General features: G+C 36.1%; 1 protein-coding gene across 2 annotated transcripts; it reads left to right on the top strand.

Annotated features, from left to right (window-relative positions):
• Window positions 1-7834: 7834 nt before the first annotated feature.
• LOC147401926 (Integrase-type DNA-binding superfamily protein) lies at window positions 7835-26713 on the top strand. Of its 2 annotated transcripts, none has more exons than XM_086443413.1 (7): window positions 7835-8038; window positions 10510-10563; window positions 10805-10935; window positions 21311-21395; window positions 24505-24685; window positions 25773-25894; window positions 26383-26713. In XM_086443413.1, the coding sequence occupies exons 2-7, from the start codon at window positions 10527-10529 to the stop codon at window positions 26517-26519; spliced, it is 693 nt and encodes a 230-aa protein (XP_086299539.1). In that variant the 5' UTR covers window positions 7835-8038; window positions 10510-10526; the 3' UTR covers window positions 26520-26713. The 2 variants fall into 2 exon arrangements, with proteins under 2 accessions (XP_086299539.1, XP_086299540.1); XM_086443414.1 differs by having other exon boundaries at window positions 7836-8038; window positions 10510-10529.
• The last annotated feature ends 1220 nt before the right edge of the window (window positions 26714-27933 follow it).

The following is a 27933-nucleotide window of genomic DNA, read 5'->3' as shown; positions in this document are numbered from 1 at the left end:
TTTGTCAAGTTTGGGTCGGGCCGGGTCGAGATAAACAAACCAACCATATCTATAATCAAAGTATGCAGACTCTATATTTAAACATGAGTATGAGTCAAATTCTTACACGTGTCTAACGGTGCAGGACACAACTACTCGTTTTCTCAAAACTAGATTTTTTATTTATTTATAAAATAATATCTAGTAATGTTTCAAGGTGTCACTATTTATAAGGCTGGGTTGCACCATTTTAAGCATCCAACTATGTTTGGCCCCAGAAACAAACAAAAATAAATAAAAAATCTCAGTTACGCCTTTATGAGACCTAACACCATCATAAAGGTGTTGGACTATTTTTGTCCAACGCTGTTGGACACTATATGACCATCTACAATTAAAATGGGTAAAGACGGTGGGTGGGACCCATTCGGATGGGAGGTAGGCCCAAACAGATCATCAAAATGTTTTTATTAAATTACCTGGGGTCACTCTGTCTTGTACAGATGGCAGTCTCTGATTGGTTTTACTAAAATATCTCAACAGCTGGATTCAATTTGTCTCACCAACTCAGCTGAGTCAGTTTTTTTTTTTTTTTTCAAAAATTCACAAAAAAGTGACCTAGATTGGATGGTCCTGATCATCCAATCAATCAAGTGCAACATGTGGGGGATCCCTACTCCAATCAAGCACGTGTGCCATGTTGGGGGCATCTTTTTGTTTATTTGTCAAGTGGGCCCTACCAAACCAGGAATCCTCCTTTTTCTGGCTAGAATCAAAGTTTTCTCTGGATGTGTTGTTTTCATCTCGTCATCCAGAGATGGCAGTGAGAAAAGTTTATTAATGAAGGCGGAGGAGATGCTGTCATGACACCTGGGACATGGAGTAATCAATGATCCAACGGCAAAAACAGAGCAAAAAGTGCCATGTGGCAGGTTATTTTGGGTCCACTACCTCCAAAAAAAAATTTATTGCAACCTTTTGTGGACCATTATACAAATAAATAAATAAATACTCGGTTATTATTCTTAACAATGACTTAGAATTTGTCTTTCAGATTAAGGGGGTAAAATAGAAAAAAATAATAAAATTGAATGAGTATTAGTGTAAAGGGATGAAGAGAAAAAAAGTAATAAATTTGGGGAGGATATTAATATTGAAAGTTAGGATCTAGAATGGTGTCCCGTTCTTATAGTATAGGAATGGTGTCTACTTGACGTGTTTTAGTAGGAGTTTAAGACACATTGGACTGCTAATTAAATTAATTTTTGTGAGACATGCAGCCCAATGTGTTAGTTTTTCAACATACATATGCCATGTAAACACCGTATTTTGCTTTAAGAACGAGACATTGTTCTGTATCACAACTCTTATTGAAAAAAGAAAAGAGAAGACAAAAACAAATAAAGTTAGAGGAGTACTATTAGAAATTAAATAGAAAAGAAAATGTATTAAAGTAAAAAAAAGAAGATAGTCTTGAAAAAATAATGCAAGGGGAAGAGAATATAGTAAAAGATATCCCCGAGATATATAAAAAAATAAATCCCAACCCTCTTTATATTAGGGATAAATGTTGAAGGTCCACCATTATGTGTTATTATATAAATTAAATTTTGCTCGTGCCTATGCCACGATCATCCTCTTTGGGGTTAAAGGGTAAAAGAGAAAAAATAATAAAATTGAAGAGGTATTATTAAGAAATGGTGGAGAAGAGGAAGGATAATAATGGTGGATGGGTAATATATTGGAAAAAAAGGGTAGACGAAAAAATGAAAGGGGTTGTAGGCATTAAAATTATAAATTGATCCCTACATCTTTCTTAAACCACAAGAAGTCTCTAAAAGTCATAAAAGGTTTAATAAATTCAAATTGGACTATTGATATGAAACGAGCATCCTAAAGTTTGGGTTTGGACTTTCGTAGATAAAGTCTATGATCTAGTAAATCTAAGTGATCGGGTCTATACATCCAACATATGGGTTAGCCCATGGTTAAGTCAAAAATCCATTGAAACTAATCAAACTAATAGCCAAAGAGTATTTAAATCGATTATATAAAATTCATTTATTAAATAGGCATACTGATAAATACCTCCTTGCTCTAAGTTTATAAATACCAAAGCCTATCTCATTTGAAAGAGACTGGGGATCACTTTCTCTCGGAAGATATAAACTCCACTTCTAGAGAAAATGAAGTTCTCAAGTCCTCATCCAAAAAAGAAACAAGATTTTTCTAGAAATACTCAAACTTCAATTAAAGAGAAAATCAAGTAAAAACTCCCTTATTTGAAGGCAATAAATATTTCTTACTCGATCAAGTGCGAATATCGAAAAGAATAAATTATATAGAAACCTCTACATAAGATCAAGCATAAAAAATAATCATCTTCATGTCAAAATAAAATTTCTCAACCGATCAACCGTGAAGTCCAGAGAGAAGAAAGCTATACACACTATTTTCTTTTTGTATTTGAATGTTAATCAGAGGAAAACCCTCCATTGAATGAGTGCACTGAGATCTGTACTCGCCGTATTCATCAAATCAATAAAATATCATTTATGATATTGTTCCACGAATCTTGAGGTAAATCATGAAATTTGTTGTCGACAGGGGTATTTACGAGTGACCGTAAGATTATATCTCATATCACATATCCTGGCGTGAAAGTGTGTAGGAACCATATATGTTTTTTGACTCATATCTTGATGAAATTGTTTATGTTTCCCACACACTTTCATGTCAAGATGTATTATATGAGGTATAAGCTTGAGGTCACTTCATCATTATTCTTATGCTAGAGTGTTTGTTTGTGCCTACGACACGTGCATTCTCTTTAGGTTAAGGTTGTGAAAGAGAAAATAAAATAAAATTATTAGCTATATTATTAAAAAAAAAAAATCTTTGGGGTTGAAGGGGTCAAATATGATAGATGATAAAGTCGGAGAGATTATTGTAAAAAGGGCAGGGGTGGGGGAGGATGAGAATAGAGACAGTAAAGTTGAAGGGGTGGGAGGAAAGCAATAAAGTGGGTCACTTAACTTGGATGAGGCATTTACTCCACCACAAGTGGGCTTTACACACTTTTACATCAAGATGTACGATATGAGGTACAATCTTGAGGTCACTTTAACATTGTTCATATATATATATATATGAGTCAGGTTCAAGGGCCATATGAGAAAACATATGAGAAAACTTTCATTTTTAATAAAATTTTAAAATATGGGTTAGAAATTTTGAATTGAGCTGATTTTTTGTGAGGATGATCTTTATGATGGAAGATCATCAAAAAAAAAAAAATCAGCCCAATCTGAAACTTCTAACCCCATTAAAAGTGATTTAGAATGTGGACCGTCGATTTTTTACTAATTTTTATCACTAATTTGTAAATTACTTTTGATAGATTTAGAAGTTTCTGATTGAGCTGATTTTTTGTGAGGATGATCTACTCATCATAGTGACCATCCTTGCAAAAAATCAGCTCAATCCAAAACCTCTAACCCTTATTTTGAAAAACGAAAGTTTTTTCATATGTTTTCTCATATGGCCCTTGAACCGCCCCCTATATATATATTTTATGTATTGGGTTGGGATCCGTTGACTCCTAAGAATGACTCGTGTTGATCTCAGCCCTTCAAACAAAATATCTAATGGTTGAGATTTACGAGTATCTTGATAACACAAATCTTGAAGAAAGCTATCCCAATAATAAATCTCAATCATTGGATTTTGCTTTTAGAGGTTTGGGATCATGTGTTATTTTCATGAGTCATTCTTAGGAGTCAATGGATCCTGAACCGTATGTATCTAAGCATTAAAGATTTGAAATCTTATTTTTTAGATGATTTCAATTTCAAGAGGTAAAATGTAATTGCCTTGGTAGATGTCTTGAATCCAATTGATAATTGATCATTATAAATGCAGTGTCCATTATAAAAATATTGATAAAGGGTTAATCAGGTCACGAGAGAATAAAATCATTAAGGGAAACTAGGATTTCAATATTTGTGTGGTCTAAGGGAGGTATTGAGAGATATCACATGTTGTTTTTCTTTCTTGTAAACATTGAATCACTCAAAATTTAAAGGTGTCCAACTTAGCTATGTTGTTAAGGTTTGGTGGAGTGTCGATATCACAACCTCTGTTAAAAATTAGCATTTTACTCAATAATTGATGGTCCTTGATCCACCAGCCTAGCACAAAAAAATTAAAAACACCTTTTTTAGATCTTTATATCAAAGTTACTTGAGTGATATTTTAATGCTAGTGTTTAATGTTACAAATCTAAGGTTTCAAACCTTACCTTTAGATGGCTTCAATTTAAGAGGCAGAATGTATAAGTAATGATGGATGTTTTAAGTTTTATTTGTAATTGATCACGAGTGATGTGTTATATACGAATAACATTTTGATTGATTTACATATGCTTGAATTAAAATAATTATAATTATAATTATTTAAGAAAATAATGTAGATTCGAAGATGTTTAGTCATAAAATTATATTTTATTTATATAATAAGTATTTGAATTTTAGAAAAAAAATTTATTTTAATTTAAATCTACAAAATCCCAATGGTCTCGGTTGAGTTTAATTGACTTGCCGAGATATCTCGTTTATCTCATGAGATGATGTGATTGTTGAGACACCCTGTAAATCCGTATCGTTGTTAAACGAAGTCGAGATTTAAAACCATGTTCCTATCTCAAGTAGATTGATTTTTAAGTGTAGATGAACATTTGAGATAATTTTTGTGTCAAGTAAGTTGATGATAGTGTAAACAAAGACGCTTCTAGGTAGCTCTTAGAATTTTATTCTACTTATTAGTGCGTGTTGGATGATTCAATCTATATTGTGCTATGCAAAATAGATCATGAATGTTACTTTTATTGTAAATGGAGGAGATTTATTATCACCATTGAAGTCGTTCTTTCTATCTAATTCTTTTTTCTTTTATTTAGTATATTTAATTTCTAATTCACAATTCAACATTGTATCAATTATAAACTATACAAGCCCAACCAATACATTGTTAGTGGTGTCGGAAGTTGAACCAATATCTCTTTGAAGTCCTAACACATCAACACATTGCACAATCAACATTCACGATAATCCACTTAGTGGTGGTTTTCACTTTGTAACTTACCCATTATTTTCAAACCCCAAATCACCTTTTCTACTAGTGCTCTTGATACTCATTTTGTGACAACTTTCATTCTAGTAGTCTTTTTCTTTTAGTCATAAATATCATTTTTCCCAAATCGCTCTTAAGATAAAGAGTATGACTCTGATACTAAATGAGAAAAAATAACTTACGTGCTAATGATGCAGAAAGTTATGCTCAGATCTCTTTGAAGCCGTAAACGTAACTGGTTTCAAGGTTCAACAGATGTCTTGGGAGAATCTTGATTGTATTGCTTTTCAACTCATCTATCGACGTAGATAGTACAATCGAGATAAGTTGTATTGTATTTTGTGCGTGTACACGTTATTATTATTATTATTATGATTACTAGTTTGACATACATAAGATTTTTTTTATGAAAGGTGTATGACATCAGATGAGTGGAATCAAAACAAATATGCTACGTGGCATTGTTCGGAGTGGATCACTGAATATAGTCCATGGCCCTGTGTCATGGCAGCTTCGTCCTTTATTAATTATTTGAGCATTATTGGTAAGTTGGGTGTCTGGTTTAGGGTATACGGGGGTTTGGTGGGATGTTATCCGCACACGCTTATATGGCAGGCCGCCCATCCAATCACCTCTTCGTCGGTGCTTTTCTTCTCTCTCTCTCTCTCTCGCTGCCCACCAATCCTCCATCCATACTTTACTTAATTACCCGTAACAAATTTTTAAAAGGACCAAATTATCCCTTACCTATCACTTCCCTGATACGTGGAAAATTCCCAAACTGTCCTTTTTTATCACCCAACACGATTCATTCTTTACCAAAACAAGGAAAGAAACTGGATATTGACTTTGGGTATGTGAAATAACAAAAATGCCCTTATTAACTTTTGATACTAACATGATATGAGCTAGAACCGCGTATCTTTTTCATCGGGATACACAATTGCACATTCTCATAAATATGTGCAATTGTGTATTCTGAGAAAAAAGATCTATGATTCTGACACATGCCACATTAGGGGGCTCATGTCACAAGAAAGCACCAAAAAATCTTTATTTGTCATATGAAATAAGTTTTTCTTTGAAAAAATACTAAAATTTAAGTATATTCAAATTATGTAGAAAATTCTAGATGATTGAAATGGCATCCCCACACATTTAATTGGTTGACATGTATATGTATATTGTGATGTAACTTTGAAGCCATGGGTTCCACCCAATTAACCATCACCAATAAAAATAAAATAAAAATTACAAGAAGAATATTGTACTTTTCTTGATATGCGCGGGTTAGTGCATTTGTGGCGAAAAGAAAGAAAGAAAGAAAGAAAGAAAGAAAAAAAGAAAGAGAGATGTATGGCTAGATAGCTAATCAACTTTCTTTGTTGATTATAAGGTAAATATATATAGACCAATAGCAGTTAGAATGGTCATTGGGAGAAGTTGCATATGATGCTATAGTTATTTTTGTTGGTTGGTGTTTATTAGATGGTGGGTTCAAAATCCAAAAATAGTTGGTAAATGAATTAATGACAAATTCAACTAATAAATTGAGTACCATATTTTTGAAAAACATCGTCATCATCATTTAAGACATTGCCAAATATTGGGATCAATATTATGAATCATATTTTACAACAATTCTATTTTGAACTATATATTTAGTAATGATTTACGTAATTTCAAAGACCATCCAACAATATGGTCCCTTATGACAATATTTTTTTTTTGAGTTGTGAAAATTGACCATAAGAAAAACACACTTAATTGATGCGACATGCTCATAAAACCATAGATTTTTTCCCTTGAGATACACAAAGAAAAATCTATGGTTTTATGCACATTCCATGTCAGTTAAGTATCTTTCAATATTTGTTTCCGAATCAATTTATCATTATTTTATTTTATTTCTCATTCCCTCATCAAATAATTGTCATTAAAAACCTATAGTATTAACTTATCATTCAGACGAGATGAAAGACGACATTACTCATAAAAAAAAAAGGAGTTAGAATCGATAGACACATGGAAAGTATATTCATATGTTCACTCACAATCTTGATCCCATACATGCAAAATCCAAGGGTCAAGATAAAATGACTATCCCAAGAATATAACATAAATCTCGAAGATAAATCCTAATAGTTGGATTTAATATTTACACGATTGGGATTGTGTGTGAATATATGAATTCACTTTCACAAGTCTACGGATCCCAACCCAATATATGCAAGTAATTCGTGAAGAAAATCTCAATATAGGAGAGAAAAGAATCAAGATCATGATATAAAATTACTTTATACAAGTTAAAAATAGAGATCTTATTATCTTTTTATCATGTATTTGACCTTGTTTTTGACCCCTTATGATGTTCCAACATCCTATAAGTGGTAGTTTCATATATGAGCTTTTGCCTCACTCAACATACTGCATGATAAAATTAATAATCAATAAAAAAGGTAAAGAGAAAACCTTTTATTTTTTCCTCCCAAACAAGAATCTGCCACCTATAGGAAATCAATAACACACCCAATAAAATTATTGTAAAGGGTAGTTGATGGAAGTGGAATATATGTGGGTAGGTGGATAATATGGAAAGATTCCAGGGTATTTTAGGTATTATATATAAGCTAAAATAGATATAAGCATACGTTCCTCAACCCTCTTCATCCCTCTTTTAACACCATCACCACCTCCACACAGGACACAAGACAAAAAAAGAAGAAAAGGTGGTGGAAGCATAGAGAGAGAGAGAGAGAGAGAGAGAGAGAGAGACAGAGAGAGAGAAAGAGAGAGGAGACCAACACCTCCTCCTCTCCTATAACCTTCACCACCTTTTCTTTCTAAAACCCTCATCCTCTCCATATTTCCCGGAAACCCCCTGATTTTCTTTTTTTACGCTTCAAACTCGTTCTTCTTTGACTCCCAGGTATGACTAGATAACTGTTTCTAATGGGTCATTGTGGTTTTTGTTCAAGGATTTAAGCATCTTTGCCTGTAACTTCATGATGTTTTTTCTTTATCTATGTTTCTTATTTTTTTGTACTGAGGGTGGTGGTTGATAATGGGTGTTTTGAATTATTGGGTAAGAAGGAACAGGCTTTTGTCTCATGTGGTTCTTTGGGTTTCTATTGATTTTTGTGTTTGGGGTTGGAGTAATGTGAACTTGTGTTTATTTGTTGAGTTGCGTTTGGGTTTTAAATTTTGTTATTTCTCCATGGGAGGTTATTGATTGGTAGGTTGACTTATATTGTGGGTTTCTGTTGATTTGTGTGTTTGGGGTTGCAGTAATGTGAACTTTTGTTTAGTGGTTGAGTTGAGTTTGGGTTATAAATTTTGTTGTTTCTCTATGTGAGGTTGTTGATTGGTGGGTTGACTTATATTATGAAGAGAGATATTGGGTTTTTCCATGATGGCTGTGTATGTATGCATATGTTAATTATTGTCTATGTTTTGGAAGGTGCAAATTGAGGAGTAAGCCTCAATTTTTTTCCATGAAAAAAATCTATTAAAAATCAATAAAACTGTAAAAATAAATTAATGGATCAACTTCAAATATAAAAATATAAAGAAAAAAGTGAAAAAAAGAAGTATAAAGGACTTGTTTCTTACGTTTTATCACCAAAAGTCACTCATCTTGAGGTCTGATCTTAAAACACTAGCTAATTATTCCGTGATGCCATTGAAACAAATATTTCTCTTTATTGTTCCCATGTCATAATTTTTGATTCAGTAACTTAAATTCAGTTGCTTATATTGCTAATGTGGTATTGTCCCTCGATTGGTCAACCCAACACACGATTAACGTATAGTTTTGGCTAAAACAATGATATTGACAATCAGGTAGGTTGATGACTTTTTATTGAATCCATTGACTTCAATGTCAGTAGTCTCGATCTTCTAACCCGAAGCTCAAGTTCTTAGGAGTTAAGGTCTCAATTCATTTTTGGTTCCTTCACCATTTATAAGTTTAATTACTCGAAATATTTCTTAAGCCTTGTAACCAAAATCTCATGCTTTGCATAGGGGTGGGATTTTTAAACATCGCTTGTTGTTCTAATTTTATATAATAGTGTGTTTTCAGATCTTATTTGTTTTTTGGCTTGAGTATTCTTCTTCTTTCTTGGTAAGTCTCATTCTTGTTTGGTTCTCATAAAAGACCAAGTATAAACGTATGGGAAGAGTGATTTTAAAGGGTTTTAAATATGAAGTTTTGACACTAAATGTAATTCACACATGGGCTTGAATTTTTTTGATAGGATATCATAATTAATCTATTTGTTTTGATGATAGTAACTCATGTAGGACCTATATTACCTTGTTTGTTAGTTCACTAAATTCGAATTTGGGCATGCGGTTCACCATTTTAGAATGAACTTGCTTTGCTTAGGGATAGGATTAGATAATTTGTTTCTTGGTTTGCTAGTTTGGTTAGCTTTGGTTGGCTTATATACATAATTTAAGCATGTAAGTATGTTACAATTACAACCATAATGTTAAAGTTCTAATTTATACATAAAGAAAATATATTAAATGATCCAAGTTCTAAATATAAAATATATAAATAATTTTTAAAAAAATATTAAAATAACGAAAGAAAATAAGAAATAGGTATATCTAAAAAAGTATCTCATTTAAAAACCATTGCCTTATTAAGTTTGATGTCATATTAGTCAAACTATACTATCAAGTATTCATATTCTAAAAAGCATGGAAAAAAAATATTCATTTGATGGTGACTAGAAGATAACGAGAAAATCAAGTAGATTCCTCATGGATGATAACTTGTTCTAAAGAGAACCTAAAGTTTGTGGAAGATTGAAGAAGTCTATGTGGAGAAGGACAACACAAAAGACATAATAGAAAGTCACTCTAGTTCCTTTTCTAATATAAATATAGAAGAAAGCAAATAGATGTAATCGGATTTTTCAAGAAAATATGTTGTCTTTCCATGGGGTACCCACCTTGATTTTCGAATAACCACCTAATTCTTACATGGGATTGATGCAGTCCCATTTCATCTTTTTTATTCATCATTGAAGAAGTGTTTTTGAGTTCTGTTCTCGTGATGGTGTTCTTTATATGTTCAGCTAGTAATAGTTTTTTTTGTTTCTATCCTTATGTATTGGTAATCTTCCTTTATACATGATATTTTGAGTTTTATTTAAATATTTAAAAAAAAATGTTTAGTGCATTCCCTAGTAGTCTGCAAACCATATAACAAACTACACAAGTCAGATATGTGCCACTTGATTATTATTGTACATTGTTGTAGTATATCACCTGGAGTTGACTAGCTTTGACATGTATTTGGGTTATAATATGTCTGTTTTTTGTTATTTACAAAGAATGGGTAGTATACTTGAGATCATCAGCTGAACTTTTGTGTTTTGTTATCAGGAAGAGTAGAGTCAACCATGGTAAGCATACGAAGGCGCAAGCTCTTAGGATCTGGTATACTAAACCTGACATAGTAGTTAGATCAGATAATAAGGAGGTTCTATCAAATTTTACCCCTAATAGAAGGTCTTAGTACAGACCAACTACTTGGGCTTCCTTTATTAAATTCTGTGTTCTTCTAGCCTTAGTACAGCTAATTAATTGCCCACACTTGCAATTGATGTACTAAAACTGAGTTAATCTGAATATATGTTTGCTTAGATCAACACATGATAATCCATTTTGCTTTTTGTAGGGAGAAATTCTTTCTTGGTTCAGCTTCCTAGGTTTAGTGACAATGGAAATATTCCTGAAAATCATACTCAATACACCAAATCAGTTGGTGTGCATCCCATGCCTTCAGTTGATCTCAATCAGCCAAAAGAGGTATGCTATGTCTTTTACCCTTAGTTCTATTTATTGTAAACGAGCTTTTAAACTGGTAGTGGTGTCGAATTGAGTCACTTACTGTACCAGGATCTGACATCGCAGTGTTACTAATGACCAGAATTTTTTATTTTGATGAGTCCGATTTCATGAAACAAATTGGTTTCTTCCTGGAAAAAGTCTAGACACGCTTGCAAAGTTTGCCTAAAGTCTAATATCTTGTCACTATGTTGGCTTTGTCTGGTAAAAGGTTTAAATTATAGCAAATAACAGAAGTAATGAACGAATAATCCCTTAAGAGTTAATGGTTATTTGCTTGAAGATCCATGTTCCCATTTTGAGGATGGTTCTCTGGTCGATTTCCTTTTTGGATAGAGGTGCTTATTTCTCGGTCCGCATTGAGGTCAAATTGGAGTTGTTCTAGATCCAAAATGAAGGTTTCTCATATGAGAATCCATGACTTTTATGGAGTTACACAATACATGTGGTGCTTAGGTAGGGGTCCTGATGAGTAGAAGGGAAGAACAAGAGGGTGAGTTGGATGGAAGGAAGAAGAGTAGTGTGCGAAATCTTAATTGATAGCCACTTTACCTTATGGAATGAGATATATCTATGTTGTTGTGAAGGCATAGTTTCTGAAAAGCATGATAGGGTTCAATGCTCAAGAAGAGGTGTGACTTTTTCGAAGGGGAGTGAAAGATGTCCAATCTATGGAGTTGCTTGTGTCCATAGAGGAGGCAAATGGCAAGTAGAGAAAATTAAAATCAATGATGGTAAAGAGGGATTTTCTCACCATTGGGGGAAATAGGATCTGCATAATTTTCAATTAAAAGACACAAAAGGAAGTGGCTTGAGATGTAAAAGGTTAGCAAAATTGAACACTCAATCATTGATGTGGATTGGCACTGTCTACCAATAATTTTCATCAGGATTTGGTGACTAATCCATACATATTTTTTTTGCTCCAATCACGATTCCATGGGAGGTGCTTGGTTGGTTAAACATCCCAAAAGTGGTGTGGAGTCAGTATCTCAGGTGAACCAAACCTTGCAAGGGTTGGATGAGTCTTGGGATGAAAAATTTGAAGCTATTTAATTGGGTTTGAGAAAATGTTTTACCAATTGGTGATGTTCTACAATTATCTTATACATACCGACGAAGGAAATACCATTGAATCTTGTTACCAAGATAGAATGGCCACATAAACATATCTGAACTATAGTTCATGGAGGTTTGGATGCCTATGAAGAAGAAGAGTTGTCAAAAGTTTTTTTTAGGCTTGATGAACTCAATGAATTCTAAATTATTTTCCTTGAACGTTAGAGGCTTTTGTAATGAGGAAAGGAGGTGAACCATGTGGTGTCTTATGAAGAATAATAAGTTTAACATTGTTATTCTCTAAAAACTAAGATGGAAATCGTTCAAGAATGAATAATAAGCATCGAATGTGGGGTGAAGGTGTTTGATGGTTGTTGTTAAATAAGTCTGTAGGGTTATTTTAGTCTTTTCACTTCTTTCTCTTATGTAATACTTATATAGCCTAATTAGGGCTAATCAATCTAATAACTTTTCTCTCTATTACTTTCTACTTGGTATCAGAGCCTAGGCTCCATCGTCCCCTCCCTCTCTCTCATCTCTTCCTCCTTAAACCTATCGTCAACAACTCTCGACTTCAAGAACTAGATCACCCCTACGGGGGTTGTTTGCTCCACACCCTAATCACACCATGTGATAGGGCCTTGAGATCTTCTTGAAGCCTTATGGCAGCATTGTAGACACCCTTAATCAAATCAGTTGGCTGTTTAGTGGGCTGTGGCAACTGCAGTTGGGTGTTTAGTGGGCTACGGCAACAGCAGATGCTGTTTCTTGGGTTGCAGCAACAGCAGTTGGCTGTTTAGTGGGCTGCGGCAACAGCAGGGGCATGTCTGGTGGGCTGCGGCAACAGCAGTTGGCTGGTTATTGAGCTACGGCAACAGCAGATGTTGTTTATTGGGTTGCAGCAACAGCAGTTGATTGGTTCTTTGGCTGCGGCAACAGCAGGTGCTGTTTAGGAGGCTGCAACAACGACAGTTGCTAGTTTTTTGTGGCTGTCAGGCCATCGTTAGTGGGGTACAACAGCAGGTGCTGTTTAGGAGGCTGTAGCAACGACAGTTGCTAGTTTTCTTGTGGCTGTCAGGCCATCGTTAGTGGGGTACATCAACAGCAGGTTGCTGTTTGGGAAGTTCTGGGGCACATAACAGCACCTGGACCCCTAGTTGAGGCCTACGACAACGGTAGAACCACTCCTTGGTGTCCTACCATTGATTTGATGGTTGTTTGCGTCACATACAACAGTGTTTAATCATCTTCCACGCCTCTTACGATCGTGTATTGCCACCTTTAGGGTGCTGCGATCAGTTTCTTTTTCAAACTAAAGCACATCTAATTTTTTGATGGCTTCCGAGACGTCTTGTTCCTCAATCACTGGTAATAGTAATGGATCGGGTGGTCTTCCCTCTAACTCAACCGATTTTCCAGGTATTCAGATCACTACCGTAAAATTAGATGGTCCTAATTATCTCCTTTGGGCAAGATCAGTTGAAATGTTCATTGGTGGAAAAGGGAAAATCGGCTACCTCACTGGGACAGACAAACAACCTGCACAGACTGACAGTTCTTACTCCCATTGGTTTGCTAATGATTCTATGGTCCGTTCTTGGTTGGTTACTTCTATGCAACCACACATTGCGGCTGGTTTTATGTTTTCCTCGACAGCAAAACAGATATGGGATTCCGCAAAGAGTATTTACTCACAACGTCAGAATAATGTCAGGATCTTCAATTTGGAGCGTGAGATTTCTCGTCTTTCCCAAGGAGACTCTTCAGTTACCACTTATATCTCACAGCTACGTGCTCGGTGGGAAGAGCTGACTTTCTATTCCTCATCCTATGCTTGGAAGGACCCTCTTGATGAGACATTATATTCGTCAATTCTGGATAAGAATCGGGTTTTTCAGTTTCTAGTGGGTCTCCGGGACGAATTTGAGTATGCGCAAGTTCATTTATTGAGTATGGATCATTTTTCGTCGCTACAAACTGCTTATTCATATGTCTTAGCGGATGAGAGTCGTCGTGCAGCTGTCCTACCTCATTCTTCAGGGGATCATTCTGCTATGCTTACTCGCTTATCTTCTACACAACCCCCCAGTGGGTCTATGCCTACCCGTCAACGACATAAGTGTGATCATTGTGGAAAGTTGGGTCATGTGAAGGCTCGATGTTATGCACTTCATGGTCATCCTAATCAGCAACGTAAACAGTCTCAACGATCTTCAGCTCATATAGTTTCTCAGTCGACTACTGATTCAACACCTCTTTCAGTTACTACATCCTCATCAGACTCGGTATCTCTATCCCAAGCCGAGCTTGACAAGTTCAGAAAATTCTTCAATCAGATAGAGACTTCATCTCAGCCGGTTTCTACCTTTGCTCACTCAGGTACCTTTGCATCTGCACACAGTGTTTCCACCACTTCCTCACCATGGATTATTGATTCTGGTGCCTCAGATAACATGACCGGTATGTCTTCCCTATTTCAAACCTATAGTGTTTGCTCTGGTCATCGCAAGGTTCGCCTGGCTGATGGTTCTTTGTCTTCCATAGCTGGTCAAGGTCTTTTACCTGTTACATCATCTTTATCCTTAACTAACACACTACATGTTCCTCAACTTACTACTAACCTGGTATCCGTTAGTAGTCTTACCAAAAATTTGAACTGCAGTGTAACTTTTTATTCTTCTCATTGTGTCTTTCAGGATCTGGAGTCGAAGAGGACGATTGGCACTGGACGTGAAGTGAATGGATTGTATCTCCTGGATGTTCCCAGTTCCCCTAGCACCCATTCTGCTCTTCAGCTTAGTAGTATTAGTAGTCAATCTAATAAGGCTCTTGTAATGCGTTGGCATTTACGCTTAGGCCATATTTCTTTTGGATATTTGAAACACATGTTCCCTAATTTATTTAATAATAACAATGTGCTTGATTTTTCTTGTGAAACTTGTCAATTAGCTAAACATGTGCGTTCTTCTTATCCTATTAGTATGAATCCTACTACACCTGCTATGTTTGACTTAATTCATTCTGATGTGTGGGGTCCTTCCCCCGTCATATCCACTCTTGGTTTTCGCTATTTTGTCTTGTTCATTGATGATCACAGTCGTACCACTTGGGTTTATCTTATGAAACACAAGAGTGAGGTTTATGGGATCTTCAAGCAATTTCTTGCTATGGTTCAAACCCAATTTGGTCGTACCATCAAGACCTTCCGTTCTGATCATGGTACTGAGTACACCTATAGTGAGGTCTTGAAACTTTGTTTAGAGTCTGGCATTGAGCATCAAATGTTCAATGTTAAGACCCCTCAGCAGAACGGCCGATCAGAAAGAAAAAATCGCCATATTCTAGAGTTAGCCCGTGCCATTTCAATTGGCATGAACGTGCCCCAATCCTATTGGGCTGATGCAGTTCTTACTGCTGTTTACCTAATTAATCGGACCCCCTCCAGTGTTCTTCAGTTTGTCCCACCCCTCTCTAAGCTCTCTCCAGATCGTCCCGTGTTTCCACTCCCTCCGCGTGTTTTTGGGTGTGTCTGTTTTGTTCAAATTCTTGACCAAAATCGTTCTAAACTTGACCCTAAGGCCGTCAAATGTATCTTTTTGGGTTATTCCTCTACCCAGAAAGGATACCGTTGTTACCATCCTCCTTCTCGACGACGTTTCATTTCTCGCGATGTTTCTTTTTTTGAGCATACTCCTTACTATAATGGGCCCGTTGGCATTCAATCTGAGTGGTTTCCTCTAGATTCACCTGATGATCATTTTCCTTCTTTATTTCCCCTTCCCCTGCCTGTTCCTCCCTCTCCACCCCCCGTCAGTTCGTCCTCTCCTCCATTGCAGGTTTACACTCGACGTCCACGTGATACTACCATCACTTCTATGTCCGACCAGCTCGCCTCCTCGCCTCCAGCTCCGCCTCTGTCTGTTCCCTGTGATGATCGTCCTATTGCCACTCGTAAGGGTAAGCGCACTTGTACTTATCCCATTTCAAATTATATATCTGACTCTGCACTATCACCCTCCTATCGGAGTTTTCTTGCTTCTGTTTCCGCTGTTTCTCTTCCTACTACTATTGCAGATGCTATTGCTCATCCTGAGTGGCGCGCAGCTATGATTGATGAGTTGACTGCTCTTGAAAAGACTCAAACTTGGGAAATTGTGCCTCTTCCGTCTGGAAGGAAAGCTGTGGGTTGTCGCTGGGTATTCACGCTTAAGCATAATCCGGATGGTTCCATTGCTCGTTATAAGGCCCGTCTGGTGGCCAAAGGTTATGCTCAGACTTATGGGATTGATTATCAAGAAACTTTTGCTCCGGTTGCCAAGATGACCACCATTCGCGTTCTCCTTTCTGTTGCTGCTATCCGAGGATGGCCTCTTTTTCAGTTAGATGTCAAGAATGCTTTTCTCAATGGTGATCTTCAAGAAGAAGTCTATATGGTCCAACCTCCTGGGTTTCTTTCTTCTGCTTCTCCTGCACATGTTTGTCGTCTTCGCCGGTCTCTTTATGGTCTGAAGCAGTCTCCTCGTGCTTGGTCTGAGCGCTTCACTAAGGCCATGCATCAGTTTGGTTTCCATCAGAGTTCTGCTGATCACACCTTGTTCTTGCGTCACTCCCGAGGCAAAACTGTTGCTCTGATTGTGTATGTGGATGATATTGTTCTTACTGGAGATGATGCCGATGGCCTTACCGAGGTCAAAACTTACTTAGGACGTCAATTTGAGATTAAGGACCTTGGACATCTTCGCTATTTTCTGGGTATTGAGGTTGCCCGGTCCCGGTCTGGTATATTTATTTCTCAGCGTAAGTATGTTCTTGACTTACTCAGTGCCTCTGGTCAGCTTGGATCTCGTCCAGCTGATACTCCTATTGAGCAGAATCACAGGTTGGCTGATTCTGAGGGGGAGTGTGTGTCCGATATTGGCCAATATCAGCGTCTTGTGGGAAAATTGATTTACTTGTCTATGACTCGCCCTGACATTGCCTATGCTGTTAGTGTTGTAAGTCAGTTTATGCACTCGCCTCGAACATCTCATCTTGCTGCTGTTTATCGTATTCTTAGATACCTTAAGGGATGTCCTGGTCGAGGTATTTTATTCAACAATCATGGTCATCTTCGCATTGAGGCATGGACAGATGCAGATTATGCTGGTTCAGTGACTGATAGACGGTCTACTTCTGGGTATTGTACTAAAGTTGGTGGTAACTTGGTAACTTGGCGTAGTAAGAAGCAGGATGTGGTTTCTCGGTCAAGTGCTGAGTCAGAATACAGAGCCATGGCACTTGGAATATGCGAGTTGTTGTGGCTCAAAATCTTACTAGCTGATTTATGTCTTCCTGTGCCGGTCCCCTTCTTACTATATTGCGATAATAAATCAGCTATTAACATAGCTGCAAATCCGGTTCAGCATGATAGAACAAAGCACATAGAAGTTGATCGGCATTTCATTAGAGAAAAGATAGTTTCTGGACAGATTTGTACTCCCTTTGTCCCTACCTCTCAACAACTTGCTGATGTTCTTACTAAAGGTGTTAGTAAAACCTCCTTTGAAGATGTCTTGTCCAAGTTGGGCATTGTTGATATCCACGCACCAACTTGAGGGGGAGTGTTAAATAAGTCTGTAGGGTTATTTTAGTCTTTTCACTTCTTTCTCTTATGTAATACTTATATAGCCTAATTAGGGCTAATCAATCTAATAACTTTTCTCTCTATTACTTTCTACTGTTGTGCTCTTTAATCCTTTGGATTTTCAGGTGGAATCCTAATGATATGCGATAGGAAGACGATCATAATGGAATATAGAGGTATTTTGGGGTTTATTCAATATTTTTGATATGCACCTATATAATGGATCATTTTTGTTGGGTCTTATGGACAGAATGAGTGATTCAAGATCCCATTTTGGTGGACAAGGAGTTCCTATCTTTATTATCATTGGGGCAAATTTTTTTATACCTCCAAAAAGTGAATGAATTCCTGCATCTTTTAACCGAAAGAGCTCAACACCGAATGATGCATTTTCCTCTATTCCTACTTAACCGGCTTGGCATCGGTCATACAACAAAGCGGCACTATTCCACCAAGGAGGAATCGGGACTGACAATATAAGACCATGCAAAAACATCTTGTATTCAGCTAGATATGTTTCCCTTGGGTTTTGGGAGGAAGTTTTAATGTCATTACACTTGCTCAAAAGAAAAAAAATGAGGTAGAAAAGTTACTTGGAGTTTGAATGACTTCATGGATTTTGTCTAGACATGAATTGCTTGATATACCATTAAGGGAAGTGGGATTTACATAGTCCTATAATCAAGATAATCTTGCATGCGTAAGCTTGAATTTTTTTTGATTTCTCCACATCAGAATCACATTTTTCAAAAGTTTCTCAAGAAGCTTTTCTAAAGCCTGATTCTGATCACTTACCCATTTTTCTTGGACTATATTCTTAGGTATCCATCTCCTTTTTTTTCTTCTTTGAAATGTAGCATTCAAGACCTACATTTGGTCAGTAAAATCAAGGGGTGGTGGAATTCCTCTTCTTTTAGCTTCAGGGTTAGTTATTATTTTGGTGAAAACTCAGTTTTCAGGGGGAACTGAGATTTGGTCACTTGATTAGACTTGAAGATGGGGAAAATAATGGTTGGAACAATAAACTTCAATTGAATAAAGGACATCACTCTTTCAAAGGAGGAGATGAGGAAAGAGTGAATGTCAGAATTTCAAAAATTGATGAAGCTTGACAAAATTAACTGGAAATAGAAACCATGTGTCCTAAAGAGGGAGACAAAAACACCGATTTCTTTCATAAAGTTGCTGATCCGAGAAGGAGAACAGATGATTTATTTGTCCTCTGGATCGATGATTCCATTGAAGTAAATTCAGAAAGGATTGGAGAAAATATTGTGGAGTTTTATACTTATCTTTATTCTGATTTGTTTTTACTTGGAGACCTAATCTTGATGCTTTGGAAATTGAGTGAATGACCTTAGATCAGAACCATTGGATTGAGTTAGATGAGGAAAATAAATAGTGGTAGCAATGAGTAGCTTGGGAAGTGATAGAGCCCCTGAACTAGATGGTTTCCTTTGGCATTTTACAAAAAATATTGGAAGGGATTTCAGGAAATGTTGATGGAATTTCAGCAAGAATTCTTTGTTGATTGGAAGAACAATTCCACCTTCATCACTCTCATTCTGTTCAAATAGGAGATGCATCTCTGAAAGAATATTGCGCCTTTAGTTTGATTGGTGGAGTTCCCAAAATTATTTCAAATGCAACTATGTTCATGATGTAATATATAATGTAATTTATCATATCTATGTCCTCGATGAAAGATATAATCATTACTTTTATCAAGTGAAGACATGGGAAAATTCATATCTATGTTGTCAACGAAGGCATTGATTTCAGGTTGAGGAAGGGGAAGTTGGGTATCCTTTGCAAAGTTGACATGGCAAAAAGCATATGACCACGCTGATTGGAATTTCTTGCTATATTTATTGCATAGAATGGGCTTTGGGGAAGTGTGTAGATGATGGACCAAAACTTACATTTCTATGTTCTTTTTTTTAGTTATTCTGGTCAATTCAGAAGCTCTAGAGTTCTAAGGCCGGGGTAGCCTTTATCTCTGTTTTCAGTTGTGTAGTCATGGAAACCCTAATAAGAATTATGATTATGGCTGTTGAGGATTCTTTTATATGGTTTTTGATTAGAGTCGGTGTTGTAATTAATCATTTTCAGTTTGTCGATGACATTTTCTTCTTCATTGACACCTCTGATGGAATGCTTGTAAATTTAAGATACAGTCTTTTATGAAGCCATTTCAGGTGTCAACATAAACTTGGCTGAAAGTCAAGTGATTGAACTTGGGATGTCTAACTTGGTGATTGGGATGCTTGGTTGGCCTCTTGCCAATGTCCTACCTTGGCCTTCCCTGGGAAAATAATTTTTTTATCCTAAGGTGATAGTATATTTCTTGTTGAAATTATCTTCTCTAATCGCCCCATCTATAATTTATCTTTGTTTTCCATTCATATGAGCATGGCCAACACGATAGGGAAGGTGAATTCCTTCTCGTTGAAAGGAAACAAGCTTGTCTTCCCAAAAGGTTTTTTAAAGACTTGGTTTTATTAGACAAGTGGATTTGGAGGTATGTTGATGAATGGATCTCCTTACAGAGGAAAGTCATTGAATCTGAACTTTTGGTGAATTCGGGTACCTGGGTTTGGAAGGCCAGTCGTTGAGGTTTTGTGGTTGAATCAAAGATTTTAATAATGTTGAAGACACAAGTATCTCACATGCAAACATATTTAGGTGGATCAAGAGCAATACATGATATGCATATCAATTAACTCAACCCTTCCCTTAGAACTGTAGTAAGCTACATAACAAATATATTGGTTCTCCTCTCCAGCAACAGGCTCGATGTCGTAGCATCGTCCTTTGTAACGATCAAGGCTGGTAAGTCCATCGGTCCACACAGTTGTCCATGTACCTGTAGAAGATTCCGCAGCTACCGCGGCCCCTGCTTCTTCAGGTGGAACTCCTAAGTGTTTCGTACCTTACAGAGTTCAACACTTAATTATTTTGGTCTCCCAATTTAGTCTCCTCTATCTAAATGATATATTTATTCCCCTCATTTACTCTTTTTGATGGGGCCACATAGTGATCATGTTCTACAATCCAACCCTACAATGAAAAGTTTTACCTGAAGTAACAATTCTATTGAATATTTCTAGATTTTTCAAACTGAATTATGGATTAATTTTTACAGATGGAGATAATATGGGTTCCAAAATAAAATATTCCCGGTCAACATTTCACTTTTATTCCAGATTTTGTAGTGTTTGAAGTTTTCAAAAATAGATAAATGCTTGTGAAGATTATTTCCATTGCGCAGAGACCATCCTCATGGAAATATCCCAAGAATCATTTAAATATGTAAGAATACCAGATATATAGGCTTGTTGTATATGCTATGCTTTATGGATGTTGCAGCTTTAATATGGAATGGGGTACAATAGTAACTGTGATGGACATTCTGCTCTTAGTGTTTGAAAGAAATAATGTGAGATTATAGATTTAATCCTCCATTTCTCATTGGGTTCAATGGACTATTATTTGGCATGGTAATGCATGGATTATATTTCTTCATTATCATCATTAAGATTCAGGCCTGCAATTTGACTGGGTTCTTGGATCATAGACAATAATTGTTGTGATGCCTATTTGTTTCATCTTGTACTTGAACTTCAATTTATGCCATTCAATTTGGTCACACAGATTAATATCCCAAAGTTATATCCTGGATCCTCAAATATATCTGGTTCAAGTTCATCAAAAGAGGAGCAGAATCAACATTTTTCAGGTTTGTTTTTGATTGAAAATATATTTGATATGTCAGGACTTAATATTTGATTGCTAGTATTTAAAAAAACCTCTTGATGTTTTTATTTATCACTAGAATAAATGTGAGATGACATTTTTATTTCATGTTGGATATTTTGTGTTGTGTGGAGCTTTCTGCTGCCTAAAAATAAATTGTTGATTTTCACTTGTTTACACCTCAAAGATAATTCCTGAGACATAAATGCTGCCCTTGTATATAGGTATTATCGTGTTACTTCGTCTCTTAATTTCAGCCATCTTAATAACTTCAACCTGTACAAACTTGGGTAAAAAAAAGTGCACGTACTTTCTTCAAACAACCTATGTAACAATGTCTACTCTTTTTTTTTGGCTGATACAATGTGTGTCCACATTCTCTACACACCACACATCCTAGAAAATATTTTGAAAAGATGACTTCTATTTCATGCTCCATGGACTCAAGTTGTTAAACACAGCTATAGTTATTCGTCGTTCCTTTTCAAGAGAGGTATGCCCACTTTTTTTTGTTATTCCAAATCTCAGGGTGTTTTCCTGCATCACTTTTATTATTGTTTCAAAGCTGACACTTGAAGGAATCCCTGTCAAGAAGAGAATCTTGTGGTCGCTCGCTATATGTTGGGAAATTTGGATGGGGCGGAATAGGACTTTTCAAGGAAACGTACATTCATTGCATGGAGTCATTCTGTCCACAGTGGAGTTTATATACATATGGAGCAACATCTTTTAAGGAATTTAAGGGGGTCTTCTTCGAGGATTTTATGTTTATATGGAATCTAATTTGTTATGATTCAGTGAAGTATTATCTTTACTCCTCTCTTTTTCTTCTTGCTATTGTTTCCTTGTAGAGTGCCTATCTTGGCCTCCCGTCTATTTTCTTCTTTGTTATTAATAAAATATTTTGCCTATAAAAAAAGGAACTTTCTAATTTGAATAAAATTAACATAATTATATTATAAATCTATAAAACATCTGTACGGGCATGCTTGGTTTTTGTCTTCTTTAAATTCATGGATCGAAAACCCCCTTGTATTTTTGTTGAACACCAAGGCATTTAATGCCATCTTGTTGCATGGCATAAGATATATCATCCAAGGGCCCATTTATGTAAAAAGAAAAAAGTAAGGTTTACTACCAAAACACCGGTCTTAAGTTAAGCTATATGGTCCATCTTACAACTGTAGTTTCTAGACCTATTGCAGAAAATTTGCTTGAAGATTTCTATTGGTAAGATCCAAGTGTTATTATTATTTGTTTTTTTGGATTTTGAAATGATCAAATTAACTCATTTGGGATCAATATTAAAGTGTTTCTATATACAGGGTAGATCGTAGCCTACGTTATTTATGTTTCCATGTAAAATATATACACCATGGATTTTATGATATATTATACAGAAACATCCTCAGGGCTTCATGCACTCCTTATGTTTTAAAATATTGTTTTCTTTGATGTAAGTGTCGGAAGTTTACGTAATTGACTTATATTTTGGCTGTCATTCCAATCTGGTAAAAATGATGACTCACAATCGACCAAAAACCAAAGGTTTTTTTTTAAGGCTAATAAGGGGAGTTGGTCCTGTTCGCATGAGGATCATTCGCACACTTGGGGATAATCATTTTATGTCATGATTGAAGATGATTTTGATTTTTCTTTGTTTTGGATGGCTACAAATTCACTACAAGGTGGACTTGTGTAGATTTATGACGGTGCTCTAGTGATCTAGTTTTGATTGAGAACTCGCTATTGGGGGTGTACAATAGCTATGTTATGGTTAAAGCAGACAAAGAGGCGGTAAAGTTTCAGGGACTTGTAGTGAGAAAGTTGGTGCAAGTGGATAACCCTTAGTCAGGTTGGAGGGAGGCTTGGATTTAATCAAATATCTACATGGATGATCATGAACGTTATATGAAGGGGCAATGGAGGTTCAAGGTTGTCCATGATACGCATGTTTATAGTTTTAGAGGAACTGTCTGTGTTCCGGGGAACATGTTTGTGAATTCGATTGAGAGGGGATTGTTAAGGGTTAGTTTCGAATTATGAGCCTACTAAAAAAAAATGAGATTGGAGGGTGCGATTGGTTTTTCTAGGATCGATAAAAAATTGGGAAGTTAATAACATGCTTTTTTGATGTATACTGAAAGGCTCCGATTATCGTACATGTATCAACACTGGAGGGGTATCTGGAGATATTTATATGGGGATCTCTCAGAGACCCAGACCTTCCTGTAATTGGAGGTGGAATCTGAATGTTTGGGGTTGTCTCCAGAAAATAGGCTTAGTTGACTCTAGTGGAGCAGTTATGGTTGGGTGATCAATTGGAGGTTGTGAGTTAAGTGTAAGGTTTTAAAGACCAGAGAAACTGGTCTATCTTGTATTTTGTTAAATTTACATAGAAGTTTTCAATTATCGACACCTGTGGTCATTTATTTGCTGTAAGCAATAAGCCACCTAAGTATTTCATCTTTGAGTAGTTGCTTCAACGCAACCCCCCCCCCCCCCCCCCCCCCCCCCCCCCCTTTTTTTTTTCTCCCTTTTCAATTTTTCTAGCTATTATTTCTCGTGGGTTCTCTGTTGGGTACTCTATTCCAAACAACTGGTATGGGAATGCCCAATGCAACAATGATGTTATGTTCTTTGTGCATGTGTGGGTGGGGTGGGATGATGTAGATTTTATGTGCATGTGTGTGTGTGTGACAATCTATGTGTTCATCTGTAATTTTTTTTAGAACCGAGGTATCTGGGCCTCTTAGGGCACACAACTAATCCTCAGGGCACGTGCACTCCCCTCTGTCCATGTTCATCTGTATGCTTGCTCATGTCCACTTGATCGTGTGCCGGGGGAGATAATATATATATATATATATATATATATAATTAATAGGTTTCGAGAGTGAATGGAGAAGCAATGTTCATTTGGCCTACCCACAAATCCTTGGAACAAGGATTTAATGATGATCAATTTCAAGTGTGTGAAGATGATATGTTCTAAGATAAATGGCCAATCCTTCGTATGTTCTGCGATACTCTTCCGATAAAGGGTTGCCTTTTGGCTCCAATGTGACCTTTGCTACTACTGCTATTTATAGGACAAGAAATAAAGCGCAGAAAAAGACATAGGAGGAAACATCTTGAAGACCAGGAACCATGCCTAATGAGAGGTGTCTATTTCAAGAATATGAAATGGCAGGCAGCAATTAAAGTCGACAAGAAACAAATCCACTTAGGGACTGTTGGGTCACAAGAAGAAGCTGCCCGTTTGTATGACAGGTGCACAATTTATTCCTAATTTCTCCATACTTATAAATTGTTTGCTGGGTTCTATTATAGATAAAATTTAAACATTATCACCATTGTTGTAATTTGATTAATCAAGCACAAAAATCTAGTTCTTTGAAGAAATGATAATCATGATTTATGGTCCAAAATCATTTTTTTAAAATTCAGAAAATATAGGGTAAATACGAAAATGATTTTCACAATTTAAAATTCAGAAAATATAGGGTAAATACGAAATTGATTTTCACAATTTATTTACAGAAAATGTGTATGTGAGTGGTAATACTACGGACATGAATTTGATACCCACTTTCATCTGTTTACTGACCAAGAATAGAAAATGTGATCTCTCCAATTGAATTGGCCTTTTATGGTCCAGATGTTCGAGCATTACGTTTTCCATTGTTGATATATTGCTACCGTCATCCAATCAAGTTTAATACTAAATCAGCCAGTAGGATGGTAACAAAACAGTCTTCCTGAAATAAAGAAACGGAGATAAAATCCGCCACAAGAATACCGTATTTAATATACTTTTTCTAGTTCAGGAGTTCACAAAAGCTGATTAGGGGTAAAAATAGACTATGTTGGATCTTCCCTTGCAGCGCGATTTGATGAAAATGCCTTAAAATTCTAGTGTAGGTTTTTCATTTTTTTCCCAAGGAAAAATATGTCAAGTGTAATTTATATAACAAATAACATATGGCAAGGCCCGCTGTTTGCTTTTAATATTACACCATTTATTTAAACCCATTTTTTTCAAAAAAATTTGAACTTGAATATCAGTTGGAGAAATCCGATATGTTGAAATATGTCATTATCATTTTTATTTGCTAGGCATGCTGTAATTAATAGGTGAATGCGGGTTTTGAACCCATTTCGCGGTTTCAACTCGTATAGACTTTAACCAACTTAGCAAGTCAGCACCTTCTAGCCCATATAAAGGATGTCTCTATACAATGTTGTGTTATATAACAAATAACATATCGCGAGAGAGGGATTGTTTACATTTTAACAGCATTGTAACCTTTTCTTTAGACCGTGGTTTTAATCTAGTAGTATCTGTGTATCTGTGCAGGGCAGCGTTTATGTGTGGGAGAGAACCAAACTTTGAACTTGCAGAGGAAGAGAAACAAGAACTAAGGAGATTCAAGTGGGACGAATTCTTGACAATGACGCGCAATGCAATTACTAACAAAAGTACACTCTTCTTCAAACTCTTCTTTAACGTTCTTTCTGTTCTGAATTTAGAGATACCTGTTCAATATGATAGCAAAGAAAATAGAACTTTTTCCACAGACCACCATGATTTATGAGGTACGGCTATGATGCCTATGCCCACTGACAGACCCAATCTTCTACACTAAGAAATCAAAGGAGAACTATACAAAAAATATCCATTGAAGGTCCTAATCCCAAACCCAAGCTCTGGAACCCTTTTACACCCCTTTCCCTCTCTCTCTCTCTCTCAAAATCTAGTAGAATAAAACCCTAATCTAATTAAAAAAAACTCCCAATATTGCTATTTATAGGTGTACAAAACAAGAACTTTTCCCAACTGTTAGGTGGAAACCTAATCCAACGACTGGGATAAAAGACAATAAATAACACTTGAGTTTCTTTAGTTGGTATTCTTACATATTTTTGTAATTTGGAGAACCGATAATTGAATTTTTTTCGATCCTCAGAACACCAGAGAAGGCTTAGGGTGGGAACACGAAAGAAGGTCGAGACCCCATTGCAAAGCGACGATTGGGATGGTGAACAAGTAATGGGTAGTTTTTCGGCTTCGGAAGATGCAGAATTAGACACATCGGTGTCTTGATAGGTATCTTGTTAGTTTTCTTGCATATTTAGAAGAAGGTTAAGAGTTAACCCAAGTTTAGCAATTGAGGTTTAGTTATTTGGCCTCCTTTATTTTTTATGCATAAAGGCCCCTATTAGGGCAACTTATGGTGGATTTTCATTATCTGTCAAGATCTCATGCTTGAATATCTAATAAAGATCAGGTTTCTTGCATGCATTGTTGTTATCATACGTAGAAATAAAGTTTGCTCTAACAATGGAGCAAAGTTTGATCCACCACCAATCAAAAAATGCCACGTGACACTATATATATATATATATAGGGAAATGTTCAGCACCAAACATTTTTCAAAACATGAGTTAGAAGTTTTGGAATGGGCTGATTTTTGGTGAGGATGATCTCTACGGTGAGGAGATCATCATCACCAAAAATCAGCCCATTCCAAAACTTCTAACCCCATAAAAAATGGTTTACAAAAAATGGACGGTCCACGATTTTTCAACTTGTAAACAAGGGGCTAGAAGTTTTGGAATGGGTTGATTTTTGGTGAGGATGATCTCCTCACCGTAGAGATCATCCTCACCAAAAATCAGCCCATTCCAAAACTTCTAACCCATGTAGGACAAAACTGGTTGGCTAAAATGTTTGGCCAAAATGTTTGGTACCGAACGGGACCCATATATATATATATATATATATATATATATATATATATATATATATTATATATATATATATAGGTAGCGTTCAATGCAAACATTTTGGCAAAACATTTTTCAAAACATGGGTTAGACGTTTTGGAATGGGCTGATTTTTGGTGAGGATGATCTCCTCACCACAAGCTGAAAAATCGTGGACCGTCCATTTTTTGTAAACTGTTTTTGATGGGGTTAGAAGTTTTGGAATGGGCTGATTTTTGGTGATGATGATCTCCTCACCGTAGAGATCATCCTCACCAAAAATCAGCCCATTCCAAAACCTCTAACTCATGTTTTGAAAAATGTTTTGCCAAAAAGTTTGCCATTGAACGCCCCCCTATATATATATATATATATAGATATATATAGATAGATAGATAGATAGATAGATATTTTGGGTCCACTCACTCCATGAATATTTCCCCTATTCCAAATCATGGGATGGGCTTGAAACCTACCCATGGTCCTTTTTATGGTTCTTATATCTGTGATATTAGCACATCAATATACTATAGACTTCAAATAGACTTATCATACAGCATCCCATCATAAAATCACACCATAAGTGAATTTTTCTTAAAGGTTGTAGAACCACACCATTTATATAAGTGGGGTAATTTTCAAGAACCCCTCTAGGCTTGATGAAAATTAGAGATGTTGTAACGCCTTGACCCACACTTGTATGATATTGTCCACTTTGGGCCAAAGTCCAAACAACTTAATCTGTCTTACAT

Source organism: Akebia trifoliata, chromosome 5 (genome assembly GCF_017979445.1).
Source record: "Akebia trifoliata isolate Shusen 1 chromosome 5, ASM1797944v1, whole genome shotgun sequence".
In the NCBI taxonomy this organism is placed as follows: Eukaryota; Viridiplantae; Streptophyta; class Magnoliopsida; order Ranunculales; family Lardizabalaceae; genus Akebia; species Akebia trifoliata.
Note: the sequence above shows the minus strand (reverse complement) of the source record. Positions and strands in the feature narration are given on the sequence as shown.